Below are 21,289 nucleotides of genomic sequence, written 5' to 3'. Positions count from 1 at the left end.
CATACGGATGGCTAACAAACACATGAAAAGATGCTCAACATCTCTCATTATCAGAGAAATGCAAATCAAGACCACAATGAGGTACTATTTCACACCTGTCAGAATGGCTGTGATCCAAAAGTCTACAAGCAATAAAGGCTGGAAAGGGTGTGGAGAAAAGGGAACCCTCTTACATTGTTGGTGGGAATGCAAACTTGTACAGCCACTATGGAGAACAGCGGGGAGATTCCTTAAAAATCTGGAAATAGAACTGCCTTGTGACCCAGCAATCCCACTGCTGGGCATACACACCCAGGAAACCAGAAATGAAAGAGACACGTGTACCCCAATGTTCATTGCAGCACTGTTTATAATAGCCAGGACATGGAAGCAACCAGGAGTCCATCAGCAGATGAATGGATAAGAAAGCTGTGGTACATATACACAATGGAGTATTATGCAGCCATTAAGAATACATTTGAATCAGTTCTAATGAGGTGGATAAAACTGGAGCCGATTATACAGAGTGAAGTAAGCCAGAAAGAAAAACACCAATACAGTATACTAACACATATATATGGAATTTAGAAAGATGGTAACGATAACCCTGTATGCAAGACAGCAAAGAGACACAGATGTATAGAACAGTCTTTTGGACTCAGAGGGAGAGGGATAGGGTGGGATGATTTGGGAGAATGGCACTGAAACATGTATAATATCATATATGAAATGAATCGCCAGTCCAGGTTCGATGCATGATACTGGATGCTTGGGGCTGGTGCACAGGGAAGACCCAGAGGGATGGTACGGGGAGGGAGGAGGGCGGGGGGTTCAGGATGGGGAACATGTGTATTACTGTGGCAGATTCATGTCAATGTATGGCAAAACCAATAGAATATTGTAAAGTAATTAACCTCCAATTAAAATAAATAAGTTTATATTAAAAATAAATAACCAAGAAAAACAAAAAAAGATTAAGAGGATAGACATGATACAAAACTATGCTTTTCAACAGTAGAAATCAGTAACAATAAAAAGTAGAAAATTCAGAAACATATAGGAATTAAACTATATACTCCTAAATAATCAGTGGGTCAAAGAAATAAATAGGGAACTTAAGAAGTATGTTGAAATGAATAAAAATGAAGACACATACCAAAACTTAAGGGATACAGCAAAAAGCAGTACTCACAAAGACATTTACAGCAGTAAATACTTGTTTTATGGAAAAAATAAGATCTCAAATCAGTAACCTAACCTTCTACTTTAAGAAGCTGGAAAAAGACGAGCAAAATAAACCTAAAGCAGGGACTTCCCTGGAGGCACAATGGATAGGAATCCAGCTGCCAATGTAGGGGATCCAGGGGATTCCACACTCTGTGGAGCAACTAAACCCGTGCACCACAAGAACTGAGCCTGAGCTCCAGAGACTGCAAGCCACAACTACTGAAACCGTCAGATAACAACTACTGAGTCCCACACGCCTAGAGCCCATGTTCTGCAACTAGAGAAACCATTACAATGAGAAACCTGCACACCACAACGAAGAGTGGCCCCTGCTCACCACAACTAGAGAAAGTCCTTACAAAGCAACGAAGACCCAGTGCAGCCAGAAATAAATGAATAAAAGAAAAAAACCTAAAGTGAAAAGAAATGGTAGATTAGAATGGAAATTAATGAACTAGAGAATAGAAAAATAATAAAGAAAATAAATTAAACAGAAAGCTGATTCTCTAAAGAAAGAAAGAAAGAAAACTGATAAAACTAGCTTTAGTAATCAAGGCAAAAGAGATGGGACTCACATGCTAGAATTAGAAATGAAAGAAGGTACACTCCTACTGATCTTACGGAAATAAAAGGACCATCAAAAAATACTATAAAAACTGTATACTAACAAATTTGACAACTAGATAAAGGGGGAAAGTCCTAGAAACACACAACTTCTAAAATTAACTCAAAAAGAAAAAGACAATCTGAATAGACCTATAACAAAGATATTAAATTGGCAAAAAAAAAAAAACCACTATCCAGAATGATGATTTAAACAGATGCAGAAGCAACTTTGACAATATTTAATAACCTCTTAGAATGAAATTCTCAACACATTAGAAATGGAAAGAAATTATCTTAACATAATAAAGACCATACACAAAACCCATAATTAACATCATACTGAACAACCTGAAAGCTTTCCCTGAAACTAAAAGATGAGGAATAAGGCAAGATGCCCATTCTTGCCACCTCTATATAATTCTGTACTATGAGTCCTAGCCACAGCAATTACATGGGGGCAGAGGATGAGGAGCATCCAAATTTGAGAGAAAGAAGTAAAATTATTTCTGTTTGTAGATGAGACAATCTGATATAGAAAACCTTAAAGACTAAAGGTACACACACACACACACACACATCAAAAACAAAAACAAAAAAACCTGCTAGAACAAATGAATTCAGAAAAGTTGTAGGATACAAAACAAACATTAGAAAATCAGTTCTATTTCTATATGCTAAACAGCAAACTACCCAAAAAAATAAAAAAATCATTTGTAATAGCATTAAAAAGAATAAATGGCTTAGAAGTAAACTCAACTAATGAGGTGAAAGACACTTATACTGGAATCTTCAAAACACTGATGAATGACATTAAAGAAGACACACATTAATGAAAAGGTTTCCTGTGCTCAAAGATGGAAAGAATTAATACTGTTAAGATTATTCTTATTTCCAAAAGTGATCTACCAATTCTGAGAAATGCTTATTAAAATCTCGATTTTTTCATACTTAGAAAAAATATCCTAAAGTTCATATGAAACCACAAAGGACACAGAATGGCCAAAACAATCTTGAGAAAAAAGAACAAAGCTGGAGGCATCACACTTCCTGAATTTAAATATATTATAGAGCTACAGTAATTAAAACAGCATGTTACTGGCATGAAGAAAGATAAACCAACCAACCAAAATGGAGAGCCCAGAAACAAACTCACACATATACAGGGAACTCATCTTCAATAGAGGTATCAAGAATTTTGTTATTGCTGTTGCTCAGTCACTAAGTTATGTTTGACTCTTTGTGATTCCATAGGCTACAGCACACCAGGCTCCCCTATCCTTCACTATCTCCCAGAGTGTGTTCAGATTCATGTCCATTGAGTCGGTGATGCTATCCAACCATCTCATCCTCTGCCTTTTCCTTTTGCCTTCAATCTTTCCCAGCATTAGGGTCTTTTAAGAGTTGGCTCTTCATATCAGGTAGCTAAAGTATTGGAGCTTCAGCTTCAGCATCAGTCGTTCCAATGAATATTAGGGACTGATTTCCTTTAGGATTGACTGGTTTGATCTCCTCGCAGTCCAAAGGACTCTCAAGAGTCTTCTCCAACACCACAGTTCAAAAGCATCAATTCTTTGGAGTTCAGCTTTCTTTATGGAGCAACTCTCACATCCACACATGACTACTGGAAAAACTATAGCTTTGATGGACCTTTGTTGGCAAAGTAATATCTCTGCTTTTTAATATGCTGTATAGGTTTATTATCACTTTCCTTCCAAGGAGCAAGTGTTTTCTAATTTCATGACTATAGTCACCATCTGTAGTGATTTTTTGGAGGCCAAGAAAATATAATCTGTCACTGCTTCCACTTTTTCCCCTTCTGTTTGCCATGAAGTGGTGGGGCCAGATGCCATGATCTTAGTGTTTAATGTTGAGTTCAAACCAGCTTATTCACTCTCCTCTTTCACTCTCATCAAGAGGCTCTTTAGTTCCTCTTCATTCCTGCCATTAGAGGGGTATCATCTGCATATCTGAGGCTGTTGATATTTCCCCTGCCAATCTTGATTCTAGCTTGTGATATATCCAGCTTGGCATTTCACATGATGTATTCTGTATATACATTAAATAAGCAAGGTGGCAACATACAGCCCTCCCTACTCCTTTCCCAATTTGGAACCAGTCAGTTGTTCCATGTCTGGATCTCACTGTTGCTTCTTGACCTGCATGCAGGTTTCTCAGGAGACAAGTTAAGGTGGGCTGGTACTCTCCTCTCTTTAAGAATTTTCTGCAGTTTGTTGTGATCTACATAGTCAACGTCTTTGGCATAGTCAATAAATCAGAAGTAGATGTTTTTCTGGAACTCTCTTGCTTTTTCTAAGATCCAACAGATGCTGGCAATTTGATCTCTGGTTCCTCTGCCTTTTCTAAATCCAGCTTGTATATCTGGAAGTTCTTAGTTCATGTACTGCTGAAGCCTAGCTTGAAGGATTTTGAGTATACCTTTGCTAGCGTGTGAAATGAGCACAACTGTATGGTAGTTTGAACATTCTTTGGCATTGCCCTTCTTTGGGATTGGAATGAAAACTAACCTTTTCCAGTCCTATGGCCACTACTGAATCTTGGAGGACAAAAGAAGCAGGGCAAAGGCTAATAGTTTTGTGAAGATAACACACTAGTCATAAACAACCACCCTTTTTCAACAACCCAAAAGATGACTCCACACACGGACATCACCAGATAGTCAACATGGAAATCAGATTATGTTCTTTGCAGCTGAAGATGAAGAAGCTCTATACAGTTAGCAAAAACAAGACCTGGAGCTAACAGTGGCTTAGATCATGAGCTCCTTATTTAAAAATTCAAGCTATAATTGAAGAAAGGGAAAACCACTAGGCCATTCAGGTATGATCTGAGGTGACAAATATATTCAAGGGATTAGATCTGATAGAGCACCTGAAGCCCTATGGATAGAAATTTATAACACTGTACAGGAGGCAGAGACCAAAACCATTCCAAAGAAAAACAAATGCAAGCAGACGAAGTCGTTGTCTGAAGAGGATTTATAAATAGCTGAAGAAAGAAGAGAAGTGAAAAGCAAAGGAGAAAGGGAAAGATAAACCCAACTGAATGCAGAGTTCCAGAGAATAGCAAGGAAAGATAAGAAGGCCTGCTTCAATGAACAATGCAAAAGAAGTAGAGGGAAACAAAGATTGGGAAAGACTAGAGATCTCTTCAAGATAATTGGAGATACCATGGGAGTATTTCATGCAAAGATGGGCATGATAAAAGACAAAAATGGTAAGGACCTAATAGAAGCAGAGGAGATAAAGAAGAGGTGGCAAGAATACACAGAAGAACTCTACAGAAAAGGTCTTAATGACATGGATAACCACATTAGTGTGGTCACTCACTTAGAGCCGGACATTCTGGAGTGTGAAGTCAAGAGAGACTTAGGAAGCTTTACTAAAAACAAAGCCAGTGGAGGTGATGGAATTCCAGCTGAGCTACTTAAAATCCTAAAGGATGATGCTGTGAAAGTGCTGACTCCATCAGTTCAGTTCAGTTCAGTCGCTCAGTTGTGTCCGACTCTTTGTGATCCCATGGACTGCAGCACACCAGGCTTCCCTGTCGATCACCAGCTCCCGGAGCTTGCTCAAACTCATGTCCATCCTTTTGGTAATGCCGTCCAACCAACTCAGCCTCTGTCATCCCCTTCTCCTCCTGCCTTCAATCTTTCCCAGCATCAGGGTCTTTTCCACAGTGAGTCAGTTCTTCACATCAGGTGGCCAAAGTATTGGAATTTCAGCTTCAGCATCAGTCCTTCCAATGAACTCCATATGTCAGCACTCCATATGTCAGCAAATTTGGAAAACTCAGCAATGGCCACAGGACTAGAAAAGGTCAGCTTTCATTCCAATCCTAAATAGGGGCAATGCCAAAGAATGTTCAAACTATAACCAACAACATGACAATACAAACTGAATTAATTTTTAACATGGTGGCAAGGACTTCCCTGGTGGTCCAGTGGTTAAGAATCCACCTGACAATGCAGAAGATACAGGCTTGATCCCTGGTCTGGCAAGATTCCACTTGCCTCAGGGAAAGTAAGCCTGTGTGCTGTCAATCTACTGAGCCCTCGCTCTAAAGAAGCCCCCGTTTGCCACAACTAGAGAAAGCTGGTGCATAGGAACCAAGACCCAGAGCAGCTAAAAATAAATAAATAAAAATTTTTTTAACAGTAGAGATGGGGGGAGCAAAGGAAAATGAGCTAATTATACTAATTTTAAGAGTTTCTCTCTGTACTATGGTCAAGATCAAAATTTGACCTGAGATTTTTTTAGCTGCCAGGAATAGTAAAAACGAAAGTATGACAAGTGTTATAGTGCTCATTACTAGAAATGAAGCAACATGTTAAGTTCACAATAAATCCCTAAGTAAAGTGTATAAGAAACAGCTGTCAGTTTGGATTCTTACATGCAAGAAACAGATGTCATCTCCAGCTAAGTCATTAAACAGATAGTGGAATGGCTCACAGAATCTACTATGAAGAACTTATATACAGACTCAATATGAAACCACAACATGAAAAATGAATGCAAGCATGTTTCAGAGTTGATATGGAGATAAAACTGCTCCTGCCAGCACCACTGGACACTGTCACTGCCACCGGCACAGCTAGTGCAGCTGTGCAGTGTATCTGGCAGCATCTGATTGGTAGAGCCGAGGTCACATGTCTGTGCTCCAGATGCAAAAGAGAAAGGGAAAGTAAGCATCTGGCACTGTTAGCTCCTATAGCATACTCTACCCTATGAATCAAATAATATGGGGGTAAGGAATTCCTCCAAAACAGATGATATAAATCTGGACAATAACCCTAGCTGTCTTATGAATTTGCTCTATAATAAATGAAATCCACCCTGGGAGGGGCTTAACAAAGAGACAGCTAATTGTTCCTTGTTTCATACTGACTTACTGATCTAACTATTCTCAATCCAATGATGTATTATAATCCTGCATTTATTTACTGTTTTCAGTGGAGGCTCTTAATATATACATGTTTGTAGTTTTAGTGAATCAATTTAACTTGATCAAAACGTAGAACCCAGCATGCCTGCAGGAGTGGCTATACTAGCAATCCTTCTTATCTCAAATGGCTCTTAATAAAACTGAATCCATCAGTTAAAACAGCAAATGATTAGGCTAAGAACAAAAATATCAACATATAATAAGTACTTGTTTACCTTAAAATGAAATTAGCCATTATCCAAATAGAAACTGAAATTCCCACCAAAATATGAATTTCAAAAGTGACAGAGATACATATAAAGAACTGAAAATTGAAGTAATAAAAAAGCTACTGGGGAGAAGATTAATTCTACTACATGCATGACCATCTCAAAAGACAAAGTGGAGCCGCCCCGGCCCTGGCAGTGCCCGGGCGGGAGCGTGCGACCCGGTGCGGAGGGGCTCGGAGGAGACGAGCGGGCCCGCGGTGGGCGAGGGACCCGGCTGGAGCCGGAGCCGGAGCCGCGGCGGCGAAGCCGCCGGGTCCTTCATGATGAGAAATCTGGGGACACTTCTCTCTCCTTTGTGTAGTTGATAGTTTGGGCAGTAAAGAGATGGCTGACAGTGTCAAAACCTTTCTGCAGGATCTTGCCAGGGGAATCAAAGACTCCATCTGGGGAATTTGTACCATCTCAAAGCTAGATGCTCGAATTCAACAAAAGAGAGAGGAGCAGCGTCGAAGAAGGGCAAGCAGTGTCCTGGCTCAGAGGAGAGCCCAGAGCATAGAGAGGAAGCAGGAGAGTGAACCACGCATTGTTAGCAGAATTTTCCAGTGCTGCGCTTGGAATGGTGGAGTTTTCTGGCTCAGCCTCCTCTTGTTTTATCGAGTGTTTATTCCCGTCCTTCAATCAGTGACGGCCCAGATTATTGGTGACCCATCGCTACATGGGGATGTCTGGTCGTGGCTGGAGTTCTTCCTCACATCAATTTTCAGCGCTCTCTGGGTGCTCCCCCTGTTTGTGCTCAGCAAAGTCGTGAACGCGATTTGGTTTCAGGATATAGCTGACCTGGCATTCGAGGTGTCCGGGAGGAAGCCTCACCCGTTTCCTAGTGTCAGCAAAATAATTGCTGACATGCTCTTCAACCTCTTGCTTCAGGCACTCTTCCTTCTCCAGGGGATGTTTGTGAGTCTCTTTCCCATCCATCTTGTTGGCCAGCTGGTTAGCCTCCTGCATATGTCTCTCCTCTACTCACTGTACTGCTTCGAATATCGTTGGTTCAATAAAGGAATTGAAATGCACCAGCGGTTGTCAAACATAGAAAGGAATTGGCCTTACTACTTTGGATTTGGTTTGCCCCTGGCTTTCCTCACAGCAATGCAGTCCTCCTACATTGTCAGTGGCTGCCTCTTCTCTATCCTCTTTCCTTTATTCATTATCAGCGCCAATGAAGCAAAGACCCCTGGCAAAGCATACCTTTTCCAGTTGCGCCTCTTCTCCTTGGTGGTTTTCTTAAGCAACAGACTCTTCCACAAGACAGTCTACCTGCAGTCAGCCCTGAGCAGCTCCACTTCTGCAGAAAAATTACCCTCACCGCACCCGTCTCCTGCCAAACTGAAGGCTGCTGCAGGCCGCTGAGTCGGTCACCCGCCATCTGGAGGGGCCGGGTGGGATCGGAAGGATGCTGTGGCAGCTCTTCTCCTGGTTCACCTCCATCCCCTCCCAGGGAAGGCAGGGCCCACCCTGCCAAGGGCCCTGCCCACATTCCCTTCTCTCTGAGGAATCCAGATTTTTGTCTCTGGTGCATGTAAGGCAGAATCTTCCTGCGACCAGTATGGATTTTAAACACTGGTGAGTCTGAAAGGACCACAGGTTTTTCTGCAGCTCTTTTCTAGCATTTGCCAGCCCCGTGCCTGGACTGATTTGAATACTCTTTCTCCCTGTGCCATTTCCCTTCCATTTTCCCTTTCTGCCTCCCACCACCCTTGGATGAACGGATTTTTGTAATTTTAGCTGTTGTGTTTTGTGGACCTGTTTTTTGTTTTTCTGTGAAGCACATATATTGGATGTGGGAGGGACAGGAGGCTCCGCTGCTCCTGGTCACTCCCTTTATAGCCATCACTGTCTTGTTTCTTGTAACTCAGGTTAGATTTTGGTCTCTTGCTCCACTGCAAAAAAAAAAAAACACAAAAACACAAGCCTGAAGACATGGGACAGAAGAAAGACCTCACAGCCAGATCTCCGCTGGGTTTGAGGAATGACTTTCTTTCTTCCCCTTGCAGGGGAAAAAGCTTTTTTCACTGGTACATTTAAAGCTCCCCAAAGATAGGGAGGTACCAATTTCGGACAAGTGCCACTGCAACACAGAATGCTCAGAGAACCTGAACTTTTAAACTCTGGAGGTCTGATCTTGACTCTTGGCCACTGCTGGGTCTGTCTGGTGTTTCAAAGGAATATTGGGTGCTGCAAATAGGAACTGAAGGGGTAAACTTATTAAACCCATTAAACCTGTAAAAAAAAAAAAAAAAGACAAAGTGAGCTCTGTTGTCTTCCTCCTGAGTAGTGACTGCAACTGATGAAGGAGGAGTCCATAATGGCCTGTTTCTTTCCATGGCGCTGAGTGGAGCCTGCTTTGCTGCTGCTGCTGCTGCTGCTGCTAAGTCACTTCAGTCATGTCCAACTCTGTGCAGCCCCACAGACGGCAGCTCACCAGGCTCCTCTGTCCCTGGGATTCTCCAGGCAAGAATACTGGAGTGGGTTGCCATTTCATTCTCCAATGCATGCATGCATGCTAAGGTGCTTTAGTTGTGTCTGATTCTGTGACCCCATGGACAGCAGCCCACCAGGCTCCTCTGTTCACGGAATTCTCTAGGCAAGAGTACTGCTTTGCTAGGTGACTTCAAATGTAGGCTATTTCAAAAGGTGGATTCAGGGACAGCATATTTTTTTAGAGTATGACTGCCAGTGAGCATGGGTGAGGCATGCTTAGGCTTGCTGCAGGATGATGATCCTTTGATTATACGGACAAATTAGCCTGAAACAAGTAACCTAAGACTGTCTCTCAAAAATCTCAAGGTGCAACTCTGAACCAGAATTTAAAATATCCTCTACTGATAATATGTGGAAGTAGAAGGAAATGCTCCTGGAAAGAGAAGAGATGGAAAATATGAAGCTGAGTTTCTGGGAGAAGAAAGCCTTTTTCTGCTCGCAGAGCTGCTGTCTATTCCAGGGGCAGTTGGCCTTCTCTCTGTACCTTCATCAAAACTGCTTCTCTACTGCTCTTGCTTAACAAACCTAAATGCTGTGAGTCACTTTTACCAGCAATGTAGACAGGTCTTGGTAACTGCTGAACATCCTGAGCAAACAATCGTGACTCACCACAAAGAAAAAATATATACATTAAACACCATAGTAAGGATGAAGCAGAGGAAAAAAAAATTCAGGGCACAGAGAATTATCTGATAATGCATGAGATTGTTTTGGTTGATACTGCTGATTAATAAGGATTTATTTTTAATGCCAAATTTTCAACATACAATTTTCTCAATTCACTTAGAACAATTCTAGGTTTAGTACTATTCAGAGGTTGTTCTTTAACTGGAAATGGAAAATCACTTAGAGCCAATATGAAATTTTGATTTACTTATTATTTCTTAATTAATAGAAACCAAAGTTAAAATCAACAAACCTTCAAAAAAAAATACTGGTTTAGGCTGCTCATATTTTTTCCCCAAATTTTCTGTTAGTATTCCTGATTTTAATACACACACACACACACACACACACACACACAGCCTTTTCCAAGAATATGGAAGACTAAGTAAAAGATGTGAAAATTTTTTACCATAGAAAGTTAGAAATGCTGACAAAGGTAGCACTCTGTTAAGTGCATAGATGTGATGTCAATATAGTGAAAGAATTTCCAAAGGCCCCAAAACAAGAAGGAACAGAAAAACAAAGCAGTGATAGAATGGGGACGGGGAGCATTAGTAATCTGACCTTAGCAATGAAGATTTGGATTTCTGCAATAGCCACTCACTGATGGAGATAAGACTTTGAGACTAAGAAAGCAAGACACTGGAACTGAAATTCTCACAAAAAACTGGATCTCTTAAATAGCTATAAACTGATGGCCAAGAAGTCCTAGGATATATGCATGAGAATGCATAAGATTGTGCCATTTTCTGCCATTAGTGGCTCTGAGTCGAGAGAAACATCTTGTGAGGAAGTCTGCCTTCAAGTTGGTTTGGTATTTACTTAGTTGTGTGGTCTGAGTACCTCCATATAAAGAAATTAACTAACTACAGATTAATCATTTGTGAGACCTGATAAAAACAGACAGAAGTTAGGAATTCCCTTGAGGTCCAGTGGTTGGGACTCCACACTTTGACTGCAGGGGGCATCCGGGTCAGGGAACTAGGATCCCACAGGCCACACAGCATGGCCAAAATAATTTTTTTTAATAAATAGAAAGAAAGAAGCAAAATGCTTTAGAAAGATTCACCTAAAACTCAGGCTACATAGGATTTTTATGGATAAGGCCCCATTTAAAATGAACTCATTTTCCAAAATACAAAGCTCAAAAGGGAACAATCTTCCATTAGAAATGTCAGCAAAGAGAAGTGAAAGTGAAAGTCACCCAGTCCTGTCCAGCTCTTTGTGACCCCCATGGACTATACAGTCCATGGAATTCTCCAGGCCAGAATACTGGGAGTGGGTAGCTGTTCCCTTCTCCAGGGGGTCTTCCCAACCCAGGGATCGAACCGAGGTCTCCTGCATTGCAGGAGGATTCTTTACCAGCTGAGCCACAAGGAAAGCCCAAGAATACTGGAGTAGGTAGCCTATCCCTTCTCCAGAGAATCTTCCTGACCAGGCAATCGAACCAGAGTCTTCTGTGTTGCAGGTGGATTCTTCACCAACTGAGCTATCAGGGAGGAAGAGAGCCAGATCATATTCCTAAGAATGTGAGATAATGGAGAACTTAATTACATAAATCCTATTATAAAAATATTTTTGAACATAATGGAAAATATGCTAATGTATATATATATAGAGAGAGAGAGGGAAATTTTTCTGGAGTTAAATTGTAAAGAAACTAATTATGTAGATCCAATTGCATAAAGGACTTTGAAAAACAAAAAGAGCTGTATAACCAACAGTTGTTGGGCAGAAAATAAAGACTGTAGTGATGGAAAACAGATCAGTGAATTGCCAGGGGTTAGAAGTGAGCGAAAGGTATAACTACAAAGCAAAGTTTTGGGAGTGAAGGCATTGTTTTGTATCCTGATTGTGGTTATGATTCACATGACTCTGTATAAGTGAATGCACTGTACACCCACAAAAAATCAATTTTTCTGTATGGTAATTTAGAAATAAAAGATAAAGAAGAGTTGGAGGGACTTCTCTGGTGGTTTAGTTGTAAAGAATTTACTTGCCAATGCAGGAGGCAAGGGTTTGATTCCTGGCCAAGGAAGATCCCACATGCCTTGAAGCAACTAAGCCTGTGCACCACAACTACTAAGCCTGTGCACCACAACTACTGAGCCTGTGCTCTAGAGCCCAGGAGCTGCAACTACTGAGCCCAGATGCCACAACTAACGAAGCTCATGCGCCCTAGAGCCTGTGCTCCACAGCAAGTGAAGCCACTGCAATCAGAGGCCTGCATACTGCAACTAGAGAAAAGTCCTTGCAGCAGCAAAGACCCAGCACAGCCAAAAATAAATAAATAAATAAATAAATAATTTATAATTATTAAAAACAAATTGTTTTAAAATATACTTTAGAAAAGTAGAAATTTTTATATTTCTAAAATATACTTTAGAAAAATAGAAATGAAGGCTATAAAGATATAGTTATTAAAAAAAATCACTGGAAGGATTAAACAGCAGGTAAACACAATAGAAGAGAGTTGGTCAACTGTAAGACAGACTTAAAGAAATTACCCAGAATGAGGAGGCGGTCCTAAGATGGTGGAGGAATAGGACGGGGAGACCACTTTCTCCCCGACAAATTCATCAAAAGAACACTTAAACGCTGAGTAAATGCCACAAAACAACTTCTGAATGCTGGCAGAGGACATCAGGCACCCAGAAAAGCAGCCCATTGTCTTTAAAAGGAGATGTTTTATCAACGGTGCTGTATAGAAGGAGAAGTCTTGAGACTACTGTAAAAATAAGACTGAAAACCAGAAGCAGGAGGCTTAAGTTCAAACCCTGAGAACACCAGAGAACTCCTGACTCCAGGGAACATTAATTGACAGGAGCTCATCAAACGCCTCCATATCTACACTGAAACCAAGCACCACCCAAGGACCAACAAGTTCCAGAGCAAGACATACCACGCAAATTCTCCAGCAACACAGGAACACAGCCCTGAGCTCCAATATACAGGCTGCCCAAAGTTACTTCAAAACCACTGACATCTCATAACTCATTACTGGACACTTCATTGCACTCCAGAGAGAAGAAATCCAGCTCCACCCACCACAACACTGATACAAGCTTCCCTAACCAAGAAACCTTGACAAGCCACCTGTACAACCCCACCCACAGCGAGGAAACTCCACAATAAAGAGAACTCCACAAACTGCCAGAATACAGAAAGGCCACCCCAAACTCATCAATATAAACAAGATGAAGAGACAGAGGAATACCCAGCAGGTAAAGGAACAGGATAAATGCCCACCAAACCAAACAAAAGAGGATGAGATAGGGAATCAACCTGATAAAGAATTCCAAATAATGATGGTGAAAATGATCCAAAATCTTGAAATCAAAATGGAATCACAGATAAACAGCCTGGAGACAAGGATTGAGAAGATGCAAGAAAGGTTTAACAAGGACCTAGAAGAAATAAAAAAGAATCAATATATAATGAATAATGCAATAAATGAGATCAAAAACACTCTGGAGGCAACAAATAGTAGAATAACAGAGGCAGAAGATAGGATTAGTGAATTAGAAGATAGAATGGTAGAAATAAATGAATCAGAGAGGGGAAAAAATGAATTAAAAGAAATGAGGACAATCTCAGAGACCTCCAGGACAGTGTTAAATGCCCCAACATTTGAATCATAGGAGTCCCAGAAGAAGAAGACAAAAAGAAAGACCATGAGAAAATACTTGAAGAGACAATAGTTGAAAACTTCCCTAAAATGGGGAAGGAAATAATCACCCAAGTCCAAGAAACCCAGAGAGTCCCAAACAGGATAAACCCAAGGTGAAACATCCCAAGACACATATTAATCAAATTAACAAAGATCAAACACAAAGAACAAATATTAAAAGCAGCAAGGAAAAAACAACAAATAACACACAAGAGGATTCCCATAAGGATAACAGCTGATCTTTCAACAGAAACTCTTCAAGCCAGGAGGGAATGGCAAGACATACTTAAAGTGATGAAAGAAAATAACCTACAGCCCAGATTACTGTACCCAGCAAGGATCTCATTCAAATATGAAGGAGAAATCAAAAGCTTTACAGACAAGCAAAACCTGAGAGAATTCAGCACCACCAAACCAGATCTCCAACAAATGCTAAAGGATATTCTCTAGACAGGAAACATAAAAAGGGTGTATAAACTCGAACCCAAAACAATAAAGTAAATGGTAACTGGATCATACTTATCAATAATTACCTTAAACGTAAATGGGTTGAATGCCCCAACCAAAAGACAAAGACTGGCTGAATGGATACAAAAACAAGACCCCTATATATGCTGTCTACAAGAGACCCACCTCAAAACAGGGGACACATACAGACTGAAAGTGAAGGGCTGGAAAAATATTTTCCATGCAAATAGAGACCAAAAGAAAGTAGGAGTAGCAATACTCATATCAGATAAAATAGACTTTAAAACAAAGGCTGTGAAAAGAGAAAAAGAAGGCCACTACAAAAAAAAAAAAAAGGACACTACATAATGATCTAAGGATCAATCCAAGAAGAAGATATAACAATTATAAATATATATGTACCCAACATAGGAGCACTGCAATATGTAAGACAAATGTTAACAAGTATGAGAGGGGAAATTAACAATAACACAATAATAGTGGGAGACTTTAATACCCTACTCACACCTATGGATAAATCAACTAAACAGAAAATTAACAAGGAAACACAAACTTTAAACGATACTATAGACCAGTTAGACCTAATTGATATCTATAGGACATTTCACCCCAAAACAATGAATTTCACCTTTTTCTCAAGCGCACACAGAACTTTCTCCAGGATAGATCACATCCTGGGCCATAAATCTAGCCTTAGTAATTTAAAAAAACATTGAAATCATTCCAAGCATCTTTTCTGACCACAATGCAGTAAGATTAGATCTCAATTACAGGAGAAAAACTATTTAAAATTCCAACATATGGAGGCTGAACAACACGCTGCTGAATAACCAACAAAGCACAGAAGAAATCAAAATATGCATAGAAATGACTGAAAATGAAAACACAACAACCCAAACCTGTATGACACTGTAAAAGCAGTGCTAAGGGGAAAGTTCGTAGCAATACAGGCATACTTCAAGAAACAAGAAAAAAGTCAAATAAATAACCTAACTCTACACCTAAAGCAACTAGAAAAGGAAGAAATGAAGAACCCCAGGCTTAGTAGAAGGAAAGAAATCTTAAAAATTAGGGCAGAAATAAATGCAAAAGAAACAAAAGAGACAATAGCAAAAATCAACAAAGCCAAAAACTGGTTCTTTGAAAGGATAAATAAAATTGACAAACCATTAGCCAGACTCATCAAGAAACAAAGGGAGAAAAATCAAATCAATAAAATTAGAAATGAAAATGGAGAGATCACAACAGACAACACAGAAATACAAAGGATCATAAGAGACTACTATCAGCAATTATATGCCAATAAAATGGACAATGTGGAAGAAATGGACAAATTCTTAGAAAAGTACAACCTTCCAAAACTGAACCAGGAAGAAATAGAAAATCTTAACAGACCCATCACAAGCATGGAAATTGAAACTGTAATCAGAAATCTTCCAGCAAACAAAAGCCCACGTCCAAAAGGCTTCACAGCTGAATTCTACCAAAAATTTAGAGAAGAGCTAACACCTATCCTACTCAAACTCTTCCAGAAAATTGCAGAGGAAGGTAAACTGCCAAACTCATTCTATGAGGCCACCATCACCCTAATACCAAAACCTGACAAAGATGCCACAAAAAAAGAAAACTACAGGCCAATATTACTGATGAACATAGATGCAAAAATCCTTAACACAATTCTAGCAATCAGAATCCAACAACACATTAAAAAGATCATACACAATAACCAAGTGGGCTTTATCCCAGGGATACAAGGATTCTTCAATATCTGCAAATCAATCAATATAATACACCACATGAACAAATTGAAAAATAAAAACCATATGATTATCTCAATAGATGCAGAGAAAGCCTTTGACAAAATTCAACATCCATTTATGATAAAAAACTCTCCAGAAAGCAGGAATAGAAGGAACATACCTCAACATAATAAAAGCTATATATGACAAACCCACAGCAAACATTATCCTAAATGGTGAAAAGTTGAAAGCATTTCCCCTAAAGTCAGGAACAAGACAAGGGTGCCCACTCTCACCACTACTATTCAACATAGTTTTGGAAGTTTTGGCCACAGCAATCAGAGCAGAAAAAGAAATAAAAGGAATACAAATTGGAAAAGAAGTAAAACTCTCACTGTTTGCAGATGACATGATCCTCTACATAGAAAACCCTAAAGACTCCACCAGAAAATTACTAGAGCTAAAATCAACACACAGAAAGACCTTGCATTCCTATACACTAATAATGAGAAAATAGAAAGAGAAATTAAGGAAACAATTCCATTTACCATTGCAATGAAAAGAATAAAATACTTAGGAATACATCTACCTAAAGAAACTAAAGACCTATATATAGAAAACTATAAAAAACCGATGAAAGAAATCAAAGAGGACACTAATAGATGGAGAAATATACCATGTTCATGGATTGGAAGAATCAATATAGTGAAATGAGTATACTACCCAAAGCAATCAATGCAATCCCTAACAAGCTACCAACGGTATTTTTCACAGAGCTAGAACAAATAATTTCACAATTTGTATGGAAATACAAAAAACCTCGAATAGCTAAAGCAATCTTGAGAAAGAAGAATGGAACTGGACGAATCAACCTGCCTGACTTCAGGCTCTACTACAAAGCCACAGTCATCAAGACAGTATGGTACTGGCACAAAGACAGAAATCTAGATCAATGGAACGAAACAGAAAGCCCAGAGATAAATCCACGCACCTATGGGCACCTTGTCTTTGACAAAGGAGGCAAGAATATACAATGGATTAGACAATCTCTTTAACAAGTGGTGCTGGGAAAACTGGTCAACCACTTGTAAAAGAATGACACTAGAACACTTTCTAACACCATACACAAAAATAAACTCAAAATGGATTAAAGATCTAAAGGTAAGACCAGAAACTATAGAACTCCTAGAGGAGAACATAGGCAAAACACTCTCTGACATAAATCACAGCAGGATCCTCTATGACCCACCTCCCAGAATACTGGAAATAAAAGCAAAAATAAACAAATGGGACCTAATTAAACTTAAAAGCTTCTGCACAACAAAGGAAACTATAAGCAAGATGAAAAGATAGCCTTCAGAATGGGAGAAAATAATAGCAAATGAAGCAACTGACAAATAACTCATCTCAAAAATATACAAGCAACTCCTGCAGCTCAATTCCAGAAAAATAAACAACCCAATCAAAAAATGGGCCAAAGAACTAAATAGACATTTCTCCAAAGAAGACATACAGATGGCTAACAAACACATGAAAAGATGCTCAACATCACTCATTATCAGAGAAATGCAAATCAAAACCACAATGAGGTACCTTTTCATGCCAGTCATAATGGCTGCAATCCAAAAGTCTACAAGCAATAAATGCTGGAGAGGGTGTGGAGAAAAGGGAACCCTCTTACACTGTTGGTGGGAATGCAAACTTGTACAGCCACTATGGAGAACAGTGTGGAGATTCCTTAAAAATCTGGAAATAGAACTACCTTATATAGACCCAGCAATCCCACTGCTGGGCATACACACCAAGGAAACCAGAATTGAAAGAGACACGTGTACCCCAATGTTCATCGCAGCACTGTTTATAATAGCCAGGACATGGAAGCAACCTAGATGTCCATCAGCAGATGAATGGATAAGAAAGCTATGCTACATATACACAATGGAATATTACGCAGCCATTAAAAAGAATACATTTGAATCAGTTCTAATGAGGTGGATGAAACTGGAGCCGATTATACAGAGTAAAGTAAGCCAGAAAGAAAAATACCAATATAGTATACTAATGCATATATATGGAATTTAGAAAGATGGTGACGATAACCCTGTACACGAGACAGCAAAAGAGAGACAGATATATAGAACAGTCTTTCGGACTCTGTGGGAGAGGGAGAGGGTGGGATGATTTGGGAGAATGGCATTGAAACATGTATAATATCATAAATGAAACGAATCACCAGTCCAGGTTCAATGCATGATACTGGATGCTTGGGGCTGGTGCACTGGGACGACCCAGAGGGATTGTACGGGGAGGGACGAGGGAGGAGGGGTTCAGGATGGGGAACACGTATATTCCTGTGGCAGATTCATGTTGATGTATGGAAAAACCAATACAATATTGTAAAGTAATTGACCTCTAATTAAAATAAATAAATTTGTATTAAAAAATTTTTATTTGCACACAGGATAATAAGAAAAGAAAAGAAATTATCCAGAATGAGAGAGAGTGAGCAAAAGAGCAAGAGAATGAATATGCAAAAGATGTTAAGAATCCAGGAAGACTAACATAAAATTTAATAGAAGTCTAGGTAGAAAGAACAGAGAAAATGAGAGAACAGAGGACTGACAGACAATATCTGAGAAAAGTAGAAAAGACTGAAATGTTGACCAAAATTATGGAGAAACATGAATATTTAGATTCAGGAAACAAATTAAGGTCCAAGATGGAGAAATTAAATTCATACCTAGACAAACAGTGGTGAAAATGTTGAAAAAAATTTAAAAGCAATTAAAGATAAAAGATTACCTACAAAAGAACACTCATCTGTACACTGGCAGATCTGTGATCATCTGCAATATAAGTCAGAAATCAGTGGAAAAAATTACCAGAATATACAACTGAACTATGCCCTATGATTTAAAAAGTAAATTCTTTTGAGAAGGAAAAAAGGTGAGTCATCTCTTTTCCTGTCTAAGATTGCTTAGCAGTAATTCTGTAAATCAGAAGAAAAACCTGGCAGCTGAAAACTGAACCCAGCAATTGAAACAAATGTTAAATCACAAGTATTTTCCACTAATTAAGGCTATGAAGAAATGTGGTTGGGTTAATGGACAAGTGGAAAAAACTTACTGAAGAAACAGCATATGATATCCAAGTACAATGCCAGACGCTGGGGTCAACTATCCTAGATTTTGACTATTTAGACATGAGATGCAATAGTGGTCAGCAGTGTTTAATTTATATAAGGTTCTAATGTACTGACTTGTAGAGGCTGTCAATAATCTTAATGCGTAATAGTTTGTATATAATAAAACAAAGCTATCAATGTATTTCAAATAGTTTGATTAAATTTTCAGGGCTATTCTTTCTCATCAATGACAATTTTTTTTAAACTACAAAAGTAAATTCTGTGTGCTGCAGAAAATTTTAAAGATATAAGCTGCAAGAAAAAAATATTTGTATTTCCTTTAATCTTACCAAAGAAGACATTTATCGGTTTTTTAGAATATTTCAAGTATACCTTATTTTATTATTTTTTAATTAAATTTTTTATTTATTTTTTATTTTTCAGCTCTTGTGAGTCTTCCCTGTTCTGTGGGCTTTTCCCTAGTTGCAGTGCATGGGCTCCTCATTACAGTAGCTTCACTTGCTGCAGAGCACACGACACATGGGCTTCGGGAGTTGTGGCACCTGAGCTCAGTAGTTGTGGCTCCAGGGCTCAAGAGCACAAGCTCACCAGTTGTGGTGCAGGGGCTTAGTTGCTCCTTGGTATCTGGGATCTTCCCAGATCAGGGGTAGAACCTGTGTTTCCTGCATTGACAGGCAGATTCTTTACCACTGAGACACTAAGGAAGCCCTAATTAAAATTTTCATTCTGAGAGACTTATAGATTCACATGCAACTCTAGAAAATAATGCAGACAGATACTGAGAACCTTCCATCCAGTTTCCCCTAACATTAACATCTTGCAAAACTATAATACAAAACATAGCTAGGATGTTTACAATAATACAGTCAAAACACAAATGTTTCCTTCACCACAAGAATCTTTCATATGGCCCTTTCAAGATGATTAAACCTCAATATTCCCAAGTTTTATACTTAATAGGAAAACCATCACAGAGTACCTCACTATAACATAAGCTTAATTCTACTATGGATTATTTTCAATCTCTCACACTGTCTCTAAACTTTGGACATCTCACTTATTCCTCAACATCAACAATATAAATGGTTTCTTCTATATTTGTGAGTAACTGATCAGTCACTTTCTCCCTTGTTACAAGGGGGAGAAGGATCTATAATAAGCATAAAAATACTAAGTGATAAGCATAAAAATAGCTAACATTCATTCTATAATTTCCATGTGCCAGATAATATGCTATTCATTTAGCAAGTATTAAATACTTTGATTCTTACAACACATCCATGAGGCAGATACTATTAAATTCCCCATTATGTAGATGAGGAAACTAAGGCTCAAGGATATTAGGTAACTTGACCAAGTCACACATAGTTTAACAGTGGCATTAGTTAGTTAGTTCAGTCGCTCAGTCGTGTCCGACTCTTTGCAACTCCATGAATCGCAGCACACCAGGCCTCCCTGTCCATCACCATCTCCTGGAGTTCACTCAGACTCATGTCCATCGAGTCCTTGATGCCATCCAGCCATCTCATCCTCGGTCGTCCCCTTCTCCTCCTGCCCCCAATCCCTCCCAGCGTCAGTGTCCAGGATCAAACCCATAAGGTCTACCTCTAGATTCTGAAAGTAGAGGTACTAGAGAAAAAGAAAAATAGGGTAGGCTCAGCAGAGAAGGGTGAAGGTTGTAAACAATATTAAATAGAACAGTCAGTATAAGAAAATGACACCTGACGATAAGAGAATTAGTCTCCGGGGAAGAGAAGTCCAGAGAGAGGACTTCTAAGACCCTAAGCTGGGAATGGCCTGGCATATTTGAAGAATGGCAAGGAGGCTGGTGAAGCTGAAGCAAAACGATCCAGTGGAACAATAGCAGTAGGTGAGGTGAAAGAGACAGATATAGGAATGGAAGTCACTAAAAAGTTCAGGGATTTTTTTGAGGGATGGTGGTGTCTTTGTGGATTTTTTCTTTGTTTTTTAGTAACAACTTTATTATAATACAATGCACATACCTTAAAGTTTACACTAATAAAGTATATAAGTCAGTGGTTAAATAATACATTCAGAACTGTGCTACCATCACCACAAT

General features: G+C 39.2%; 1 protein-coding gene across 1 annotated transcript; it reads left to right on the top strand.

Annotated features, from left to right (window-relative positions):
- LOC102176530 (etoposide-induced protein 2.4 homolog) lies at positions 7,165-8,935 on the top strand. Its single transcript, XM_013965878.2, has one exon. The coding sequence runs from the start codon at positions 7,368-7,370 to the stop codon at positions 8,388-8,390; it is 1,023 nt and encodes a 340-aa protein (XP_013821332.1). The 5' UTR covers positions 7,165-7,367; the 3' UTR covers positions 8,391-8,935.

The sequence above is a fragment of the Capra hircus genome, chromosome 8, assembly GCF_001704415.2.
Source record: "Capra hircus breed San Clemente chromosome 8, ASM170441v1, whole genome shotgun sequence".
In the NCBI taxonomy this organism is placed as follows: Eukaryota; Metazoa; Chordata; class Mammalia; order Artiodactyla; family Bovidae; genus Capra; species Capra hircus.
Note: the sequence above shows the minus strand (reverse complement) of the source record. Positions and strands in the feature narration are given on the sequence as shown.

Excerpts from the sequence above, each read along its gene's own strand:
- LOC102176530 (XM_013965878.2), top strand. The coding sequence starts at position 7,368 with ATGGCTGACAGTGTCAAAACCTTTCTGCAGGATCTTGCCAGGGGAATC.